Genomic DNA, 20864 nt, shown 5'->3' with positions numbered 1-20864 from the left:
GACACTAGAACATAAAGACAACCAACACAGACAAGTGAGAAACACTCAAAGTTCATATATACACTCCACAAGAAAACGTGACTCACAGGCGTGTGCTCAGGAAAAGCGTCGCATAAAACGCAATCAAACATGCAGTCCAGTAACATAAAAACGTTGCAAACATGTAACGTCGCGGCAATGAATTCTATTTGGATTAGCTAAATGGAATCTGAATTCTGGCATCATTTTATCTGCTCCCAAATATGCTTTCTTTTACTTAACTTTCTCTTATTTGAGCACGTTAGGTTCGGATGAATTAAATTCTCAAATAGTGCGAGACGTATAGTGTTTGGGATATATACGTGTACTGAGTCAGTTGGTAAAGAAAAAGGATAGAGACAGAGAAAGAGAGAGAGAGAGAGATACAGAATGACCAGAACGGGACACAATGTACAGAACTACCTGCGCAGATCAGTTATTTGATAACACTCAGAATGCTTTCTTTACTCGTATAGTCTCGACGTCATCTTTCTCGTAGCTATAACGACTACATTTCACTGTCAGTCAGACACTTAGAACACGAAAGCCTAATAAGCACAAAACTTATCGTAATGGCAGTTAAGTGCACGTATCAGCCAGTACACGCGTTCAAACACGCAAGAAAAAAAAAGTTGTTAACAGGAGGAAAAAAGTGTAGCGTAATATTTTATTTCAATATATAACTCTGGCAACCTGCCCTACCTGTGGTTGCATTGCTGGCAGGCGAAGCACTCGAGGTGGTACACGTTTCCCCTGGCCCTCATGACCATCTCGAACGCTGGGATAGCTTTGCTGCACGCAGAGCACAGTCCGGTTGTGCCAAATAACCTGCAGTAATAAGAAAGAAGACATTGCGGTGATGCCAATGCGTTCATGCTTTGGCTTCCGCTGCATCACAAGGCACGCAGTTGAACTTGACAAGCAGGCCATACGCGCTGCTTCATGCAGACCGATCGTGGCCAGGCGCCGAACTGCAGCGCTAGGTCTCGGCTATCAAAAAACTAGACGTAGCTTACAAACATGACGCCGGAACGACTATAGGTAAGCATTCTTGCTACCGCGGTAATTATCCGACGATGCTGACATGTTCTAACCGTGACATCTCCACACGTTAATACCATTTCTGCTACGTTAATACGTAGCTGAAAGCAAGCTGTATAGTGTTGGTAGGCGCATGATACTGCGAGCATATGGTCAACTAAGATGCGCGGTAATTAAAGTCCCGTAATGATACCTCGCGAGTCACGAGCAGTGAGCTATTTGTGGAAGATTGCATAAACGTATAATTTGATCCCGGACAAATTTTGTCCTTCGATGGCATCGCACATATACGGGGTAGATCTGAAGTTGCACACTCACGTTTCACACGCTAATCGTTTCAGTCGGCGTCCCTGACACGATTATCCCGACGCGCTGAGCCTAAACCCTCCCCCAAGGATTCGCAGACGTAATGATAATCAAAATTCTTCAGTGCGCCCCCTCTAATCTGCACTCTTCCTTTAAAAAGAGGAAAGCAGCGCCCATGCTTGACGAAACAAACAGGCGACCAACAGCTACGACGGCGGCGGAGAGGAGACCAAACAGCGGGCGCTATCTCGCTTCCCGCCGGCGTCAGCGTCAGAAGCTGCAGCGGCAAGCAGCGCCAGCGCGCGCGTCGCGACGTTTCCCGTCGGCCGGGCGTGGCGGCGGCGAGGCGACGGGGGCCCAGTTTCGCGGCGCTGCCGCTAATGGCCGGGTGTTGTCCTCCATCCGCGCTCGCGGCTCACGCACTGCCCCTTTTAATCGCCCATTCCACGCATGCGATGCCGTTCTGCCCCCTCTGCAGTTCCTTCTCACTTGCTGCCAGCGGCATTTCGGCCGCGACTAGCACTGCACGACGGCCACCAGCGCCCTCCCTTCCTCCTCCATCTCTTCCATAAGAGCACGCGGACTTCGTTTTGGTCCCGCCACCGCCGCCGACGCCTCAGACGCCCGCATGAAAGAGCCGCAAATTGCGGGTCGTGTACTTCCTATCCTCCCTCCCACCGCATCGCCCTCGTCGCCTTAAAGACCTCTGCGGCGCACGCTTAGCGCGTGACGTGCCTGTATGCATTTGGCTCCTTTTCTTTCTCTTTCGCCGCGCACCGCGCGTCATTCCGGAGAAAGCGAAGGCGGGACATCACATCCCGCCACGCTCGGCGAGCGTCGTCCGCGTACATTTAGCTGCCCCTTCCCTCTCTTCGTATCTTTCTTCTTCGTGCTACGTGGTCTTGCGGCGCTTCCGTGATATTCTTAATGCGCGCCCCGAGCTGCGCCCGTGGTCACAGATGGAGGACAGCGAGCGAGAGACTGCGGACCACCGCACGCTTCTCCGCAAAGCGCGCGCGCGCGCCCGGCACCCTAAGTGGCTCGAGACACGCCGCCGCGCCATTTGAGGGGCGTGGTCCACCCTGGCCGGTGCTGGTGGCGGTGGTCGAGGGAGTGTACTGCACGATGACCGCGAGGAGTCTTCTTCTCTCGCGCTATTAATTGACCTCTTCTATTAAATATGCCCGCGGACCGCACTGGCCCCCCGCAGAAAGAACCCGGTCGGTCGTGACTGAGGCTCATCGGGTGAGAAAAGGGCCGCACTCAACGTTCTTCTCTCTTTTTGGTTGCGTCGGTGTTCTCTTTGCTTTCTTCTTTTTTTCCTACTCGGCGCTTTTGCCTTAGTGTAGCCCTGGTAGTGCGTGCCCGTGACGTAACAAGCCTTCGGAGACAACGGTCATTCCGCGCTCGGGGGCTCTTCCCCTTTGACGATGCTTAAGACGTAAATGGCGCGACCACCTCCTTCGCCGTTACATCGACTCTCGTGCTTTCTTTGCTTGTATTTGCCTCGTACCTGTCTTTTCTTTGCTTAAGATTTTCTTTCGTTTCATTTCATCCTTTCTTTCTAGTCCATATATTTATTTATTTATTTATTTATTTATTTATTTATTTTATTTATTTATTTATTTATTTATTTATTTATTTATATTACTGGTTTCGTTTGAGTTTAATTGCGAGCGACAGTGCATATGTATGACATAACAGAACGAACGGAGAGGCACGGGAGGTTTAAGAAGCGGGAAACAAGTATGATTCTTCACTGACCGGAACGACTAAGTTGTATCGCTGCATGCGTACTAAACACTAGACCAAGTACAAGTAAATTATCTCGACAAAACATTTTATGCGCGAACACAGTGAATCTTGTTAACTGACGACACTTTCCCTCAGCACACACACACACACACACACACACACACACACACACACACACACACACACACACACACACACACACACACATCTGTTGGAAGACAGCGTGTTAAAAGGAAACCAATAATTAAAGAAGTGCGCTTTTGCTGCGCAAACTCAAGTACACAGCACTGAAATCAAATGACAGCCGCGATTTGTTTCTATTACGACAAAAATAGCGGAATTCTGCCTGAGTACAAACAAGGCTTCGGTTCGGTAACGTCTGGGCGATACGCAAGGACAGGTGGATGTACACGTACGTACGAACGTACGTACCTATGTATGTATGTATGTATGTATGTATGTATGTATGTATGTATGTATGTATGTATGTATGTATGTATGTATGTATGTATGTATGTATGTATGTATGTATGTCTGTATGTATGTATGTATGTATGTATGTATGTACGTTCGTACGTACGTACCTACGTACGCACGAGGGCGAATCAGAAAGTCTTTACCCCATTTTTTATTAGCCAAGATAAGGTATATACAGGTAATTACAAATATAGTGTACTATTCTGCGTGCCTTACACTGTTTTTCCGCATAATCCCCACACCGGTTCAGACATTTGTCCCATCGCAGCACTAAAATTTAGATGTCCCTATTGTATAATCGTGCGGCTGACTGTGGACTGCTGTCTTGGCTTGGCCTTTTGCGAACTCACATCCCCACCTCACACTTATCAAAGCGAGACACATTTCCCCATACGTGGGCTGCATCTCCCTGTGAATATCGATGGGCGTTGGACCCTTGCTCAATGAAAACGAATCGCACTTCATTGCTCGTACGCCGTCCACATATGAACCACAGCCGCCATCTTCAACAACTGACAGTAGCGCCGTGCCGCGGAGCTACCGGTAGATAACGCCGGACCGGTACAAGAAAAGTACATGCACCGCGGGGAATGAATATGTTGACCTTGCATTTACGGCCGTAATTTGTCTAAAAAAACAGGGGCAACGACTTTCTGATTCGCCCTCGTAATATGTATGTGATATGCACGCCACACGTACGTCCCTGATTAAATGCATGCGTGCATGCATAGATAGATAGATAGATAGATAGATAGATAGATAGATAGATAGATAGATAGATAGATAGATAGATAGATAGATAGATAGATAGACAGACAGACAGACAGACAGACAGACAGACAGACAGACAGACAGACAGACAGACAGACAGACAGACAGACAGACAGACAGACAGACAGATAGATAGATAGATAGATAGATAGATAGATAGATAGATAGATAGATAGATAGATACCTTAGTGATAAGCTGAATATAGCATGACTGATAGCCTGGCGTGCTACTTACTGTCTGTACTCCACTTACACGAACTACGTTACGATGACTACAGAGTTGAGCTTTTGTTGAACTAGCAAACTGTCCTTCTAGCATAGCAACAAAACCGCTCCTGCCATTACAACTAGCCTGGTTGGCAACAAATGACATTAAAAAAATAAAGAGACGGGTGGCGACGCCGTCTTGAAGTTCCCGCACCAGCTCACCGTGACGTCATAATTTTGAGTGCGTCAGCTCGGGCCCAGTCAAGATCTTGTCGTAAAGACCAATTGCATTCTTTTCTAAATGTGCCAAAGGCAGAAGTAAGCAAGTTTCGAAAACGTTTACTGAGTCACACCCTCCGACATACGAAATAAATACTTTGAAATGTTTGACGTCACGCTGACGTACTGGAGGTGGCGCTTCGCTGCAAACTTTTTTTTAAAAAAAGAACATCGACCTGCACGTTCTCTTCCAATAATTAATCTACTACAGAAAAAGTAAGGAAAATATATTTTGAAAGAATACTCTATCGTTTAAACTGATTTAGTGTTTGTTTTCACTGCTCCTTTAACGTTCTATATATATAGTATACTACTCTCTATATGTGCTGGTATTGATAAAATGATCTTATAGCACAGCGAGTAGCTGGCGTTACATCAAGGCGGCTAAATCTGCTATGCGTTCATTTATTTAAATAAAGAACAATTCAACACGATAGAGCAAGTTATATCATTGACGTTATATATGCGTGTTCCCTCACGTTATGTTTTCTTTTTCCTTTTTTTCATTATCCGTAGAAATACTCAACACGTTCCTTTATCCTTAAGGCGCCAGTGTGGCCGATGCAATACGCACGACAAGACACTTTAGCGAAGGGGTGATTAATGAGCCGTGTCTCTGAGCAGGAACTCGCCCCAAAATTCTGAGTGACTCGCCCTGTTTCATAAGAGCGCATTTCCCGAACGAATCGATGATGAGAAACGGAAATCTGGTAAGACAAGAAGCATCGAGAGCCAAACCGCAGCGGTCTCAAAGAGACGAACAACGTTCCTGGCACGCTAGTCGTTTCCTGGTGATCCGACACCGAGGAAGCTTGCGAGAAAAGCCCAAATAGTGTGTCGCATCTGTCAAGCCGATGAAGGGCCTAGGATTATCCTCACGCGAGAGAAAAAGGTTTTCTCTCCGACTAACGCCAACCAAAGCGGCTTTTAAAACGCTTTCCGCCCATTCTTTCCTCATAGCCGTCGCACCGGCATATCGACTGCATCAGCCTCTTCCTGCGATGGCTTCTTAGGAACGGCTCTCGGAAACTTATGCAAATTTCCTACGCGGCACGAGGGGGCGTTTCGTATGTTTCTTCTTCAACGAAAAAAAAAATACATATTTTGTTCGCCCGAGTTTCTTTTGCTTACTAGTGGGAAACATTTCTCTTTTTTTTTTATTCTTTCCTCGCGTCGTCTTCTTTGCTTTCCAGGTATCGCTTGTCGCCATATTACTTTGCTGAATAAATGCAAACTTGGGAGACACATTTCCACGAACGTCGCCCACCCGATTGGGGTTCAGCTCTGCCGCTGAGAAACATGCATAATGAGCTCAATTGACTCGACGTCATGTCGTCACTCGCCGCCCTATACGGCACATATAACAGCACTACTGATGCGAGTGTCTGGAGGTGCAAGAACAAACGGGGGCTATTTTCTCGCTAGTCTCACCAGAGCTTCTAGCTCTCCGTCATTACGGTTTTGTCCACTATGCTTAAAGAGGAATGGCGAGTTCGATGAAAAGTTGCAGACGTTCAGAGGGTACATATTAGCGCAACGTGAAAACAGGAAGAAATGCGACGAAACTCATGACGTCACATTACGTCAACTGCGCCACGATTCAGGAGAAAAACCGAACGGTTTGTCCCTTCCATTGTCTCCGTCTGTGCTTAACTGATCAACTGCTCTAGATAAAGAACAATAACAAAAGAAAAAAGAAGAATGGGTACGTTGCCACTGTATTTCAGAAAAAGAATGATATTTTCTCCGAGTTTACACATTCCATGTTTCCAATTCGTCTATGAAGCGCACTAAGACAAAGTGCTGCAATGCGAAACCTAATGCCAAATCTGTACGAATAATATCAGGAAGTGAATATGCCGATTATCGCCACACACTTTGTATCTCAGAGGTTGTCACATTGCCGCTTACAGCCCATTTTTTCTGTTGTCTTTTTTTTTTGTCCGTGCTGCATCCGTACACTAAAGTTAACCGAACTAAGCTTTGGAGAAGCACAATCGCGCTGGAATTCTACCATTATAATTTGTTTCACGGTGCCATCGCCCGTCCTGTGAGATCGGGTGCTGGCGAAACTTGGCGGAAGCGGCTCAACGTCCCCAGGAAACTTTGAGGCCCTGGACAGTTCAGGCAGTTTGTTTATGTGCGACAAACTCGTGGAATGAACCGGTTTTTTTTTCTCTACGTTTTTCTTTAATTTGAAAATCCTTAAAGCGCGCCCGAAGCTTGATACCATTATTGAATTGCGCTGCTGCAAGAATACAGCATTCGCTGCAGGAAATGGAACGCATGACATCCCGTGCCGCGGCAAAACGCCATTAATTGCCACCGAGCTGTCACGCGGGCTGGGTGACACTAAGCAAGCATAAAAACCTCTCAGCCTACCGATTGCTCTTTCTATGTTTGAATAAACTGCATTGTTTATAGCTGTGTTAAGCTATACTTAAACTTAAGTTTCCCTCCGAAGAGAGCAAGACAAAATTAATCAGACCATTCGACACGCAATTTCTAATTCAGCATTCGGTCCTCCACGAGCTAAAAAGAAAAGAAAAGAAAATACCGAAAGCAACCCTCAGTGTACGGCGGACGGGGTTTCCTTATTCAGCACGCAGTAATAATAGACGTCACAAAAGCCGCGAATAAACCACAGATATTCGCTTTTCTAATCCGTCCAACCTGGCCGCACGCCGTGGGGGCCCCACAAATCGCTCAGTGGGGCGAAAATACTGCCTTCAATACAGCCGCGACCTTCAACGAAAAAGAAAAAGAATAAACAGAGACGTTCCTTACGTTTCCAACACGCGTATCTGTCGTATTCATCGTCCAACCTTTCTTTCAGTCACGCTATCTTCGTGCTCAGCGCGTACGCCCTTTTCACAAAAGGCCAGGCCGTCAAATGAAGAGAAAGGGTAATGACGAGTGCAGCGGCCGAACGGCGGCCGCGCGATCTGTGCGGCATTCATCCGAGACGGACAGGGCAGACGGTCGGGCCTTTGAGATGCAGAACGCGAAAGCGGCGAGTGTATATACGGGGCCCGATGCGCACACAGACGTTCGGCAGCGCACCGCTGCTCGCGTGCGCTGCGGAGGAGGAACCGTTCAGGCGCTGGGCGGGGATTTTCAGAGGAGGCCAACGATGCGTTCTTGAGCTATTGGACACGCCGCGGGACCAGCGACGTCATGCGTGCTAAGCGCACCGCGCCCACTGAGCACGAAGAAGGAAAACGCCCCTAGCAATCGGACGGACCGAGGAGAAAGAAAGAAAGAAAGAAAGAAAGAAAGAAAGAAAGGAAGAAGGGCGCCGAGATCGAGTTTTACATACACGGAAATTTGCTGAAATGAAGAAAAGAAACATTTCTCTCACAAAAATAATCAGAACTCGCACTGCATCCGTATGTAATCACTGTACTCTGCCAGTACTGAGCAATGTTTCCAAAGCTTAAAGGTAGCGAGGGACTGCGCAACGAGTGATGGAACAAAATATGATAGGCGCAACATTAAGAGATAGGAAGACCGCCAAACACATGCCCGTGGCGAGAGCGAAAAATCGTAGTCGATGGAGGCAGAATGTTAGACGGAATTATGAGGTTCGAGAATCGGCAGGCAAAAGGTGGGCTTGGCTTGGTTTATCGTAAGCATGGCTTCGGCAGCAGGGAAGTGGGTGTCTCTGCGCTTGTCTGTCCTGTAGCGGTTGCGTCGGTAGGTGGGTTGGTGCGTGAGCCTTCTTAAGTTGTGACTGGCGGAGGGCACTACGGCGGGTGCACTTTGCGAAAAGAATGCGAATCTCAGTTTCCACGAATGGTCGGCTATTCGCAAAAATTTCGTCTTGGGATAAATTTGCCCTGGAATGCTAATGCGGCAAGACGATCCGGGTTTCCTGCGAAATCATGCGTTTGGGGATTGCTGCGCAAATATCACGAAATAAAACCTAGAAAAAAGAAGTTTGATAGCGTGTTTTACAGTATGTGCCACTATGAGCTATCATACGACGGCAATAAAACAACAGTAAGCCAAAGAGCAACGTAAATCTGAACTTAGAAAAGCACATGAAAGGAGGCAGCAGCAATACACATAGAAAGATACCAGTAAAACGCGACAAACGCTCTACTTTCACGGTTGACGTCATCAGCGGTGCATAGCAAACAAAAATAAAACATGCCTCCCAGTAAAGCTGCACCCAGGCGCTGCGCTGCGAGTGAAATAGGCCGTAGAATTTTACTGGATAAGGGTCGTCAGCAAGCCGAATTCGTTTTTGCGATGCAAGGATTGCACATGGAGTGCAGAACAAATATCGTAGTAATTTTTCTCGGTGCGCGATGCGAAACGGGACTCCACCTTACGGCGTTGTTCTTCTTTTTTTTCCCTCACACCACCTGCACAAGGCACTTGTAGCAGCGATTTCTAGGACGCCGGTAGCCCGTATCGAGAAACTTGTGGTCCATTGAACGCCGAGAGTTTTCGGCATATACAGAATTGCCCCTGTACCTTTGCGATATCCTCAACAGTATGAGACGTTCGTATCTCGCGTTCGCTGTTTAACTGACCTACAGAGTATGGGAAGATAAATGTACGAGATGCGAGTATATGGAGTATAACATTTGCATTGAACTAATCAAGCATGTCTTCGTTAAACAAGAGAGAAAGAAATACAATAATAAAACAGAGGTGGGGAAGCGAGATGGCTTGCGTAGCACGGACTATTATCTTACGCGATGCTGGGTACTGCGTAGTACCCGCAGCTGTTAAATTGGGCGCTTGCCCCAGAACAAAACGTACGCATTCATATGAGCGTTTCTCTTGCCAAGCGCAAGCAGGAAGGTCACCTGTGTCACGTTAACTATATAGCGCTGGAGCAGAGCGAAAGTTCCGTGGCCAGCCGAAGGTGCAACGCAGGCTTTTAGTCCGCGGCCGCAAGAAAACGGGTTCACAATGAAAACGTCACTCGTTTGCCCATGCACTGGTCGCCTCCCCTCGTTTCGCCAGAAGTAATCGTTAGGCTCCACGAGCCCCACGTGAAGAACGGGTCGACCCAGAAGCAGCCCAGAGACGTACAGAAAGCTTATTACCTCACCGTATACCGGATGGGCCTACACTCGTGATTCCGGTATACTGCCCGCTCCTAGACGCTACCTTTGTTTTGTTTTAATCGCTCATTATTTTCCGCCCTGTCCGACAGCTGCGTAAAAACTCGCGCAGAGGCGCGCTTCTTCCTCTGCCCACGTGCTCCGCTCATTACTGCGTTCTCGCGCTCCCCTCTTCCTCTTCCTCCGTCACCTCCTCATCGCTCAGTCGGCGGCGCGCGCTCTTGGAAAGCCGACGGAGGGTCGCGCGCTAAAATTACGCTAGCGGGAGCCGCCGTCGCGCGCGCGTTAAGGGCACGCGCGCGCGCACCGGCGCCTAATGAGCAGCGCCGCGGGAGTGACTTCTAATTGCTGCCTCCAGGTGGCGTCAGTGTGCCCTTCCCCCCCTCCGCGCATCCCACACCTCCATTGCCGAGCCACGCATCTTCTTCGCGTCTTCCATTCGCGCCATCTTATTATTTCTCTTTATTCGCTGTTGCACCTGAAACCCTCGTCTTGTGAAGCACCGCGCAGCACTCTTCTTTCGTCTTTTTTGTTTTCTTTGTGGCAAAGGTTTGTTCGTTTCCAGAGGTGCAGAGGCGATGGGGCCCTTGTACCTCGCCGTCTAATTAGGCAACGAGCCAAGATTTCCCTTCTCCATATGTTTTCCTTTTTTTTTCTTTTTGGGGAGAGGAAACAGTTAAGCATGAAAACACGCTACTCGTACGGCAACTATGCAAATAAAGAGAAGATGATAATAGTCTCTTCAAGCAGGCGATTTGTGCTGATCTGCCACCGAGAAATGGGTGATACACGAAGCTTTTATTCTTCGTTTTTTTTTTTTTTTTTGGAAGCTCGTTCGCATTACGGGCTGCTGCTACACTTTGCATTGGCGTAGCACCTTGCGTAGCGTCGAAGAGCCAATATATAAACAAGCATTGTGAAATAACGAATGCCCCGCTCGCCGCCTCCGATTGCACCATCCTTGCTTCAGTATGTCACGCTCATATAACGGCGGATATCCAGTAATAAGAGCGGAATAGCTCGCTCTTCGCTTGGGTCCTGCATACGGATGAGCGTTTTTTAACCTTGAACGAGTAAAGGCAAGGTGCAAAAGACCAAGACTGAAGAAGGACACAAACGGTAGGACCGGCGCCTTTCCTGTAGTTTGTGTCCTTCTTCAGTCCTGATGTTTTCCGCCTTGCCTTTACTCATTCAAGCATTAACCAACTAGCCCAAACAAGAGTTTTACTTAAGCATTTTATAACCGCCTTGAACACGACGACGAAATCACCAAGGTCGCAGTAACGTGAGCATTGTCGCCTAAGCTGCGTTACACAATTTGCTGAACTTGCGACACATTGCCCGAATTCCTGCGATATGTATTTACATTTTCACGGCTTTGCGAGCACAAACCCCCTATTTCGTAATAATTAATGTCAGCTTTCCTTATTCAACCAGCTACCTCGAACATTTCTTGAAGGTTGGTTACGACAGAGACCCTAGCAATATCCTAATCCTCTCACTGGCGCCATCATTTCACATTCCCGTAGAAAGAGCTCCACCACCTCATTTAGTTTACATAAAGAAATTGCTCTATTATGCAGTTAGGTAGCAGCGCCATCCTGGCCACAAGAGTTGCCGTGGCCAACAACGGCGCAAATGCAAGCTATATATATATATATATATATATATATATATATATATATATATATATATATATATATATATATATATACGGCTTCAGCAGCGTAATAAAGATGAAACGTGCGGCAGTCGGGGCCCAAAGAACGCGCAGCCAAATTGCTTTCGCTGCGGTGTGCAACGGCGGCGCTTATTATGCTTCGCCCCGAATCGCAGCCACCTGTCTCATTATCGCAGTCACGAAGATGATCGTCATTGGGGTTTATGGGACCCACTGGCTCTCTCGCCATTTAATTAGCCGCACACCGTGCATCCTTCATTACTTTCTTACCTGGGCAGCAGAGGCGAGCAAAAAGTTTTATCGAAAAGGCCCCTTGCCAGTCGGGAATGAAAGAAACAGCGCGCGCGTGCTTTTCTATCACTTCTCGATTGAGAAAGCTCGCGCTTGTATATGTGGCATTCTAAAGCGCCCTTTAACTGCTTCACAAATGCGCAGCGTACGTCTTCGCGTGCCAAATAGGAGAATGTTTTTTTTTTTTTTTTTGTCTTGGCTATAACAAGCGGGCCCGACGTCAGGCGGCGAACTTAATCAGAAAACTGTTCTCGCTGCAAAACCGAACCTCCGACACAATGCTAAAGCGAACCTGTCTCATTTTCTTTTCTTTGGTTGTTTCCTGTAAGAAAAAATTTGTCGCCGGCACCTCTGGCCCAACTAACGGCATCGGATTACGTTTTACAGGGAGTGAAGCGGGGCGGTGCATCGTGGTGCCCACCACGTGTCTGTGACGACTGTTATTTAATCACCGGAAAATCATTACGGCGCGCGCCTAATAGTTACTCGAGTCACACGTACGCTCGAGTCAGGACACGCGATATGCGATGAATGCGTGGAGCAGCTCGCAAGCGTCATCAAAGTGTCCCTTCTGAGTGACCTTATCGTGCCGCGTCACGTGTTTGCTGCATGTCTGGATAGCGCTGCCATTCCGTGCAACACCTGTTGTGCGTTGATTGAGGGCGATGAAGGTAGACGCATAATAAAGTTAATGTACATGCATAAGGCTCGCTCACCTACCGCTCTCCCATGTCATGTGGGGTACCCACATAAATATTTTGGTTGCCTTTCTATTTTAGCTTTTCGCTGGCGGTATATGGTTGTAGCGTTCCCAAAACGAATTGGTCCCCCATAGCTGACGCCGTGTACATAGGCCCCTCGACTCATGCAACCTCAACTTTACCAATGCTCAACCGAGACGTTCATCGCGTTTTCCTCTGCAGAGAACATTGCGCTTGGCGTCGTCACTGTCGATTTCATCTTCCCGCGTTTGTATTCGTGAGTGGCTCCTGCAGGGAATCTGTTCTAGTGCCGTAAAAGCAAACAGTCACTCATATGCAGCCACTTTCTCAAACATGCGATGAATCTATAATTCCAAGCGGTGCCAAGATTACGCCTGTCGTCCTGCGATAGAAGCGGGACACGTACGTATTCGTCAGCGCAGCTCTTTTAAGAGAAGAGACATTCATCATGTACAAAGGACAGGGACCGTATACGCTGTGAAACCCACATTGGATTTCGTTACTCTTGCTTCGTAATATTACTTACCCATACTACTATACAATCACTGACGACAAGAGCTCGAAAATGTGACTCTATGTGAACACTTCTTCTCTTACAGCAGTGTAGAGCAAAAGCTGGCCAAAAATGCACGTGCATTTTTTTCTAGGAGCATTGCACGTAATTTTCTGTAGAAACTGCTCACGAAGTAGTGTTGAAAATCCCCCCCCCTACCTCGGATCAATAATTTAGATCACGGTAATTAATCATAAACTGGGGGGGCGGGGGGTGCGCAGAGTTCAGCCATACTCGGATACTTTATCGTTTTCGTCCACCCTGAAAACGCCTTGTCGTGCAGCAAAGTAACGTTGGTTAACTTCCCAATTAGCCGACAGGTTCACATACATCCCAACCCTAACAACTGCCACGCATGAAGCGAAGACATAACAGAGACAACGATGCGACGTGGAGCGATGTCCAGTCAAAACAACGCGATAAAAGAAAACAACGGAAACGAAAGAAAACTACAGCTACGATTGGACCAGTTGGCGCACAGGCAACGTGTGAACAGAGGAAATGAATGCAACGCCAAACACACGTCACGCCACTTCCGATCGCACTCGTCTTTCTGTTCGGCACAGCGGGTGTCGGATGCGCGCGCCGACCGAACGAATCACACCTCCACGCCACATCGTGGAAGGTAGAGGTTTCCAGCGTCAGGTTCAAAGCTTCTGCGAGGCCCGTCGCCATCAGCTATATTTGACGGCATATTGTGTAGCAGACGACGACATCGCGGGAGCGGCAGCCAGTCATAGGAGCAGTCAGATTTTGTTTCAAGGCAAAACGGAACCACTGTAAGTCGTTGTATATATATATATATACAGCATTAGTAGTCATGCTACCTACCGCGTTAGTCAAACAATTGCTATTATTAGTCAAATAACGAAATGCGTTTTATTGCCAGAACGTATTTTCCTAGCGACCGCCTCATGTTATCATCCTTTGATGAAAGAACAATGTATTGCTTGTGAAGAAGCCGGCGACAAGATAGTAGCCAGCATTTCTAATTTCATCAAAATAACTCACTCTCACTCACTCACTCACTCACTCACTCAGACAGACAGCAACTACTGTATGAATCTTTCTACGCTCACAGCGCAACAGCTGTGCAAACCACTGCGGTGAGCCCGTGACGCTTTGCCCTGCGCTTTCGAAAAGCGCAGATGCGAAGCGATAGTTCGAATGGGAAAAATGCACGCTTGGCTTCCTTTCATCGCGTACATTCACAGCTGCGTGCTCGGGCTTCTTCGCACTTTTTAGGGGCATTAACATTTTCTTACTCGCCGAGTACACGCATAGAGGTTGTTGCGTTTCGCCTGCGACACGTGGTTTTGCCGGCGCGACGGCGGCGGGGCGGCGGACATTTTGGCCCGATCGTCGTCACCGCAACACTCATCGCCAGGTGTTTCCAGGCGCGTCTGCGGCGATGCGACCGCCTAGGGATTTCGTTCCAGTCATTGTGCCCGAAACAGGCGAGGCCAAAGCAGGGATCTCCTTCCAGTTATTGGGCCCGAAACAGGCGATGCCAAAGCAGGGATCTCGTTCCAGTCATTGTGCCCGAAACAGGCGATGCCAAAGCAGGGACCATCTTCTCGTTACAGTCATTGTGTCCGACCGGCAGCGCCACGACAGTGTGCTGCGCAGCGCCACGACCAGGTGCTACGAGATCGTGCGCAGCGCCACGACATGGTGCTACGGCGTCGCTACGACAGTGTGCGTCACCATTAGCCCATTGTACATTCACGTGCTCGTCTTTTGAGGGGTTCCTTCTTGCCCTCAACTGCGAGAGTATAAAAACAGCTGCCCCCGGACGCCAGAGGAGGGCTCCGATTTCTTCCGTTGAGTGAAGTGCTCTCCCGTCTCTCTACTTCGGTCAAACCTGACCGCCAACTCTTTGCGATGTTAAAATAAACAAGTTGTTTCGTTGTTACCTGTCGACTCATGCTTTGCCGGGACCTTCGGATGCTTGCAGTTGTACCCCAGGCCGCCAGGCCAACGCTACCCTTGGGGCTTGCGACCCAGGTACAACCACGGGCGTCAGCGCCGAGTTCCCAACAGATCGTACCAGCAGTCAGATCCAAATATCTGGTTGGCAGCGGTGAGATCGCCTACGACTTCAAACAACGGTCTGCCAGCGGCGAGATCGCGACAACGGAGGCCAGCAGCAAAGAGATGCAGTTGACAGTATGCTGAGCAGCTCAACGACGATCCGGGAGCAGTGCAACGAGCCCTGTGTGACGACTGGTTGCCTGCAGCGGAACGACTGCGCGGAATTCCTGCCTGCGAGGTTTGGTGAGTGCGGGACTTTCTTCTTCTGAGCTTTGCCAGGCTTTTTGTTAGTGTCAGAAACAGAGCTGGTAATTGTGGTTGTCGTTGCTGCCGGGTTAGTTTGCGGCAAGACAATAGTAAGCAGTAGAGAAAGCAGCATTCAGAGCAGCCATGGATTTGAAGTCGTTGCGCAAACCGAAATTGTTGGAGCTTGCAAGAGAGTTGGGTCTGGATGTCTCAGACAAACTAAGAAAACCGGAACTGATAACGGCTATTCTTGAGTTAGAGGCTGAGGATGACGAGCTGTCGGAATGCCTTGAGACTATTGAGGAGAGGTCAAAAAGACAGGAGCGCGAACTTAAAGAGCAGAAAGAAAAAGAAGAGCGCGAACACGCTTTGGAAATGAAGCGTCTCGAGGTAGAGATGGAACGCGCTCGTAATGGAAGTCAGGCACACGGTGCAGGAGAACGCGTATTGTTCAAAATGACTGACCTGATGCGGCCGTTTAAGCTTGGAGAGGACATTGGTTTGTTCCTGGTTAACTTTGAGCGAACGTGCGAGAAGCAGGGGTTCTCTCGGGAAACGTGGCCACAGCGCTTGCTCACTTTGTTACCCGGCGAGGCGGCCGACGTAGTCGCTCGCTTGGATAGAGAGGAAGCAGAGGATTTCGACAAAGTAAAATCGAGTCTGCTAAAAAAGTACCGGCTGTCTGCGGAAGCGTTCCGTCGGAAGTTTCGGGAAAATGAGAAAGGCAAAAGTGAGTCATATACAGAGTTTGCGTATAGGCTTATGTCGAACATGCAGGAGTGGCTCAAAGAAGAGAAAGCGTTTGGTGACCACGATAAAGTTCTGCAGTGCTTCGGGCTAGAACAGTTTTATAGTCGGTTACCTGAGAACGTGCGATACTGGGTCTTGGATAGGCCAGACGTTTGTACGGTGGCTAAAGCCGCTGAGCTAGCCGAGGAGTTTGTGACGCGTCGGGCTCGCGGAGCTAAGGACGGTCAAAAGGGTGAATTTGGCTCCAAGTCTGAGAGGCCAAGGTTCACGCCCATGAGATTTAAGGGGGACACGCGTAGTGAGGATGCGAGTGAAAGCAATCCGACCAAACGTAAAGAGACGGCAGCCGAAGCCGAACGCAGAAAGCGGTTCGAGATGAGGCGAGCGGGCGTTTGTTATACGTGCCAGAAGCCGGGTCACTTTTCGGCGCAGTGTCCGGAAACAACACCAAAAGTTGTGTTTTTTTCAATAGGCAGCACTGACGAGAACATGAAGCTTCTTGAGCCTTACATGCGAGACCTCCTCGTAAACGGGAAAGAGTGCCGAGTGCTTCGCGATTCCGCAGCTACGATGGATGTAGTTCACCCGTCTTACGTAGAACCCCATATGTTCACGGGCGAGTGCGCGTGGATCAAGCAAGCCGTGGAAGCTCATAGCGTGTGTCTGCCGGTAGCAAAAGTGCTTATTGAAGGACCTTTCGGAGCGCTTGAGACGGAGGCGGCAGTGTCATCTATGCTGCCAACCCAGTACCCGTACCTATTTTCAAACAGGTCCGATCACCTCCTGCGCGAGAAGGGGCTTTTGTTTGGTGAAGCTAGTGTTCAGGCCTTAACCAGATCGAAGGTTCGGGAGCTCGCTGCAAAGGCGGTAGTTGCGGGGCCGACGTTATCAAACAACGAAAAAGGGTCAGAGGCGCAGCAAGCTGATATTCAGAGCACGCCCGAACAGAATAAAATTGAGTCTGTAGCGTTGAAGGCGCCAGATACTGGAGAGGAAAATCCCGACGCGGGAAAGTTAGAAGAGCTATCTACTGATTTGCTCATCGCGCCTACGTCAGACGGACTTGATAGGTTGCTAAAAGTCAGCCGGACGGCTTTGATAGCCGAGCAAAAAAAGGATGGCAGCCTGGAAAACGTGCGCTGCAATGTCAAAGAAGGTATCGCCAGGAAAACTGCGCGTTTTGTGGAAAGAGGTGGAGTCCTGTACCGGAAGTATCTAGACCGCCGAGGAGTGGAGTTCGACCAGCTGGTCGTGCCTCAATGCTATCGTCAGGATCTGTTGCGCTTGTCACATGGGGGTTCGTGGTCCGGACACCTAGGAGTTAAGAAAACTAAGGACCGTCTCTTGCAAGAGTACTATTGGCCAGGGTGTTTTCGGGACGCAGACCATTTCGTGAGGACATGTGACACTTGTCAGCGGGTGGGCAAACCAGGGGACAAATCGAGGGCGCCGTTGAAATTGGTACCTATCATAACGGAGCCTTTTAGACGGCTCGTTATTGATACAGTGGGACCTCTGCCGGTAACAGCCACGGGGTACAGACACATTTTGACTGTGATCTGCCCAGCGACAAAGTTCCCTGAAGCAGTGCCGCTTAAAGAACTCAGCTCAGTTGAGATAGTTAATGCACTACTGTCCATATTTGCGCGAGTTGGTTTTCCTGCAGAAATTCAATCAGATCAGGGCACAGTGTTTACTAGCGCTTTGACGACAACTTTTCTCGAAAGGTGTGGGGTAAAGCTGCTACACAGCTCAGTGTACCACCCACAGTCGAATTCCGTTGAGAAGCTCCACTCCGTCATGAAGCGCGTGTTGAGAGCCTTGTGTTTTGAACATCAAACTGACTGGGAGCTGTGTCTGCCTGGGGTGATGTTTGCTTTAAGGACCGCGCCGCATGCGGCTACGGGGTTTTCGCCAGCTGAACTGGTGTACGGTCGCTCGCTTCGATCTCCGCTTCGCATGCTTCGAGAATCATGGGAAGGTAGGGGCGACGACCCAGTCGTGGTGGAGTACGTGCTTAAGCTCCTCGAACGCTTAAGAAGGGCACAGGAGTTGTCAGGTGAAGCAATGACAAAGGCCCAGCAGAGGGCCAAGGTTTATTATGATCGGACAGCCAGGGCCCGTCGTTTTGAGGTTGGCGATGAGGTCATGATATTGCGCACATCGCTAAACAACAAACTAGACGTGCAGTGGGAGGGCCCAGCGCGAATTGTTCAGAAACTGTCGGACGTTAACTACGTGGTAAGTCTGCCAGGAAAGCGGAAAGCACAGCAAGTTTACCACTGTAATCTGCTCAAACCTTATAGACAAAGGGAAGCAGTGGTGTGCATGATGGTAAACGTTCCTGAAGAGCTTCCGGTCGAGCTTCCGGGACTAGGCTCAGTGACGAACAGGGAAGACACCGGTCAAGTCATTAGTGACCTTATCAGTAAAGCACCGCTGTCGCCTGAGCAGAAAACCGAACTACACCAGCTATTACAAGAGTTTCAAGGTCTGTTCTCTGAGAGGCCTGGTAGGACTTCTGTACTTACTCATGATATAGAACTTACCTCCACAGAGCCAGTACGATCCAAGGCGTATCGGGTGTCACCCCGCCAGAGCGATATTATGGAGGCTGAGGTAAAGAAAATGCTACAGCTCGGTGTTATTGAGGCAGGTGAGAGTGATTATACCTCCCCTTTGATTTTAGTTGAGGTACCGGGCAAGGAACCTCGTCCTTGCGTCGACTACCGCAGGCTTAATTCCATCACTAAGGATCAAATTTATCCGATCCCTAACATCGAGGAGCGCCTTGAGAAAGTTAGTAGCGCTCAGTTTATTTCCACCCTAGATCTTGTCAGGGGTTATTGGCAGGTTCCACTTACAGAAGAGGCTAGTAGGTATGCGGCGTTCATTTCACCAATGGGAACATTCCGTCCTAAAGTGTTGAGTTTTGGTTTGAAGAACGCGCCATACTGTTTTTCAAGTCTCATGGATAAAGTGTTGCGGGGACAGCAAGAATTCGCTTTACCGTATCTAGACGACGTAGCGATATTCTCCGCATCCTGGTCTGAGCATATGACACACTTGCGGGCAGTGCTAACCCGCCTGCGCGAAGCAGGCTTGACAGTAAAGGCTCCTAAGTGCCAGTTAGCACAGGCCGAGGTTGTCTACCTCGGTCACGTGATTGGTCAGGGTCGTCGCCGCCCCTCTGAAATAAAAGTGGCCGCTGTGCGAGACTTTCCGCAACCGCGCACAAAGACCGATATTCGGTCGTTCTTAGGTGTCGCCGGCTACTATCAGAGGTACATCCCTAGGTACTCTGATATCGCGGCTCCCCTGACGGATGCTCTAAGAAAGACAGAGCCTCAAACAGTCGTCTGGGACGAGACAAAGGAAAGAGCTTTTAGCGCCCTAAAGAGTGCCCTAACAAGCCAGCCTGTGCTACGATCGCCAGACTATACAAAAGGGTTCATTGTTCAGTGCGATGCTAGTGAGCGAGGCATGGGCGTTGTACTGTGCCAACGGGAAAATGGAGAAGTAGAACACCCCGTCCTGTATGCTAGTCGTAAGCTGACCAGTCGTGAGCAGGCGTATAGCGCCACCGAGAAAGAGTGTGCATGTCTCGTGTGGGCCGTTCAGAAATTGTCATGCTATCTAGCCGGCTCGAGGTTTATCATTGAGACAGATCACGGCCCTCTCCAATGGCTGCAGACCATCTCTCCCAAAAATGGCCGCCTCCTGCGCTGGAGCCTCGCTTTACAACAATATTCCTTTGAGGTGCGTTACAAAAAGGGGAGTCTCAACGGTAACGCCGATGGCTTAAGTCGAAGCCCCTAACGTAGGAATCAGCCTCAAAATTGTTTGTTACTGATGTTTTTCTTCCTGAGGCAGGATTTTTTTAACATATTGCTTTTGTTTAGTGTTTCAAAGTGATGATATGCTTTCTAGTGCAATTTTTCAATTTGTGGACGCGTTCTGAGTGATGCTAGACTACTGTAAGGAACTAGGCAGTGGTATAAAAAGGGGAAAGAGCCTGGCAGGGCTTAGTGAGGGTTGTGCCGTGCTTGCTGACTGAGCGGTTGAGTTTTCAGCGTAGTTCTAACGCTTGCCGGGAACGAGAACAAAAATGTGAACTCTCCCGAAGTCACTTTGCAGTGTCCCGTGCGAACCTGAACGAGAGAACGAGGCCTTCTCTGTGCGCTGCGCTCAAGAAACGTCAAGGGACGCCCGACTTCGGTTATGAGCATCATCGAGCGACATCCCTCCGGACAGCGGATGCAGTCCCCTGTCCATCGGGATCTCCTTTCCCCGGCGGGGCGGTCTGTTGCGTTTCGCCTGCGACACGTGGTTTTGCCGGCGCGACGGCGGCGGGGCGGCGGACATTTTGGCCCGATCGTCGTCACCGCAACACTCATCGCCAGGTGTTTCCAGGCGCGTCTGCGGCGATGCGACCGCCTAGGGATTTCGTTCCAGTCATTGTGCCCGAAACAGGCGAGGCCAAAGCAGGGATCTCCTTCCAGTTATTGGGCCCGAAACAGGCGATGCCAAAGCAGGGATCTCGTTCCAGTCATTGTGCCCGAAACAGGCGATGCCAAAGCAGGGACCATCTTCTCGTTACAGTCATTGTGTCCGACCGGCAGCGCCACGACAGTGTGCTGCGCAGCGCCACG

General features: G+C 49.3%; 1 protein-coding gene and 1 long non-coding RNA gene across 4 annotated transcripts in view; one reads left to right on the top strand and one right to left on the bottom strand.

The window, feature by feature from the left end:
- Nucleotides 1-20864, bottom strand: part of LOC142579333 (LIM domain transcription factor LMO4.2-like) — a 103981-nt gene that overhangs the window by 5193 nt on the left and 77924 nt on the right. For all 3 annotated transcript variants that reach the window (XM_075689408.1, XM_075689409.1, XM_075689407.1), the window contains one exon: nt 721-846. In XM_075689408.1, coding sequence (XP_075545523.1) covers nt 721-846 — 126 coding nt within the window. The remainder of the gene's footprint in view (nt 1-720; nt 847-20864) is intronic.
- LOC142579334 (uncharacterized) overlaps nt 1-20864 on the top strand; it is a 128033-nt gene that overhangs the window by 36169 nt on the left and 71000 nt on the right. The gene's annotated exons all lie outside the window — the stretch shown is intronic.

This window comes from Dermacentor variabilis, chromosome 4 (assembly GCF_050947875.1).
Source record: "Dermacentor variabilis isolate Ectoservices chromosome 4, ASM5094787v1, whole genome shotgun sequence".
Taxonomy (NCBI): Eukaryota; Metazoa; Arthropoda; class Arachnida; order Ixodida; family Ixodidae; genus Dermacentor; species Dermacentor variabilis.
This window is presented reverse-complemented; position numbering and strand designations above follow the sequence as displayed.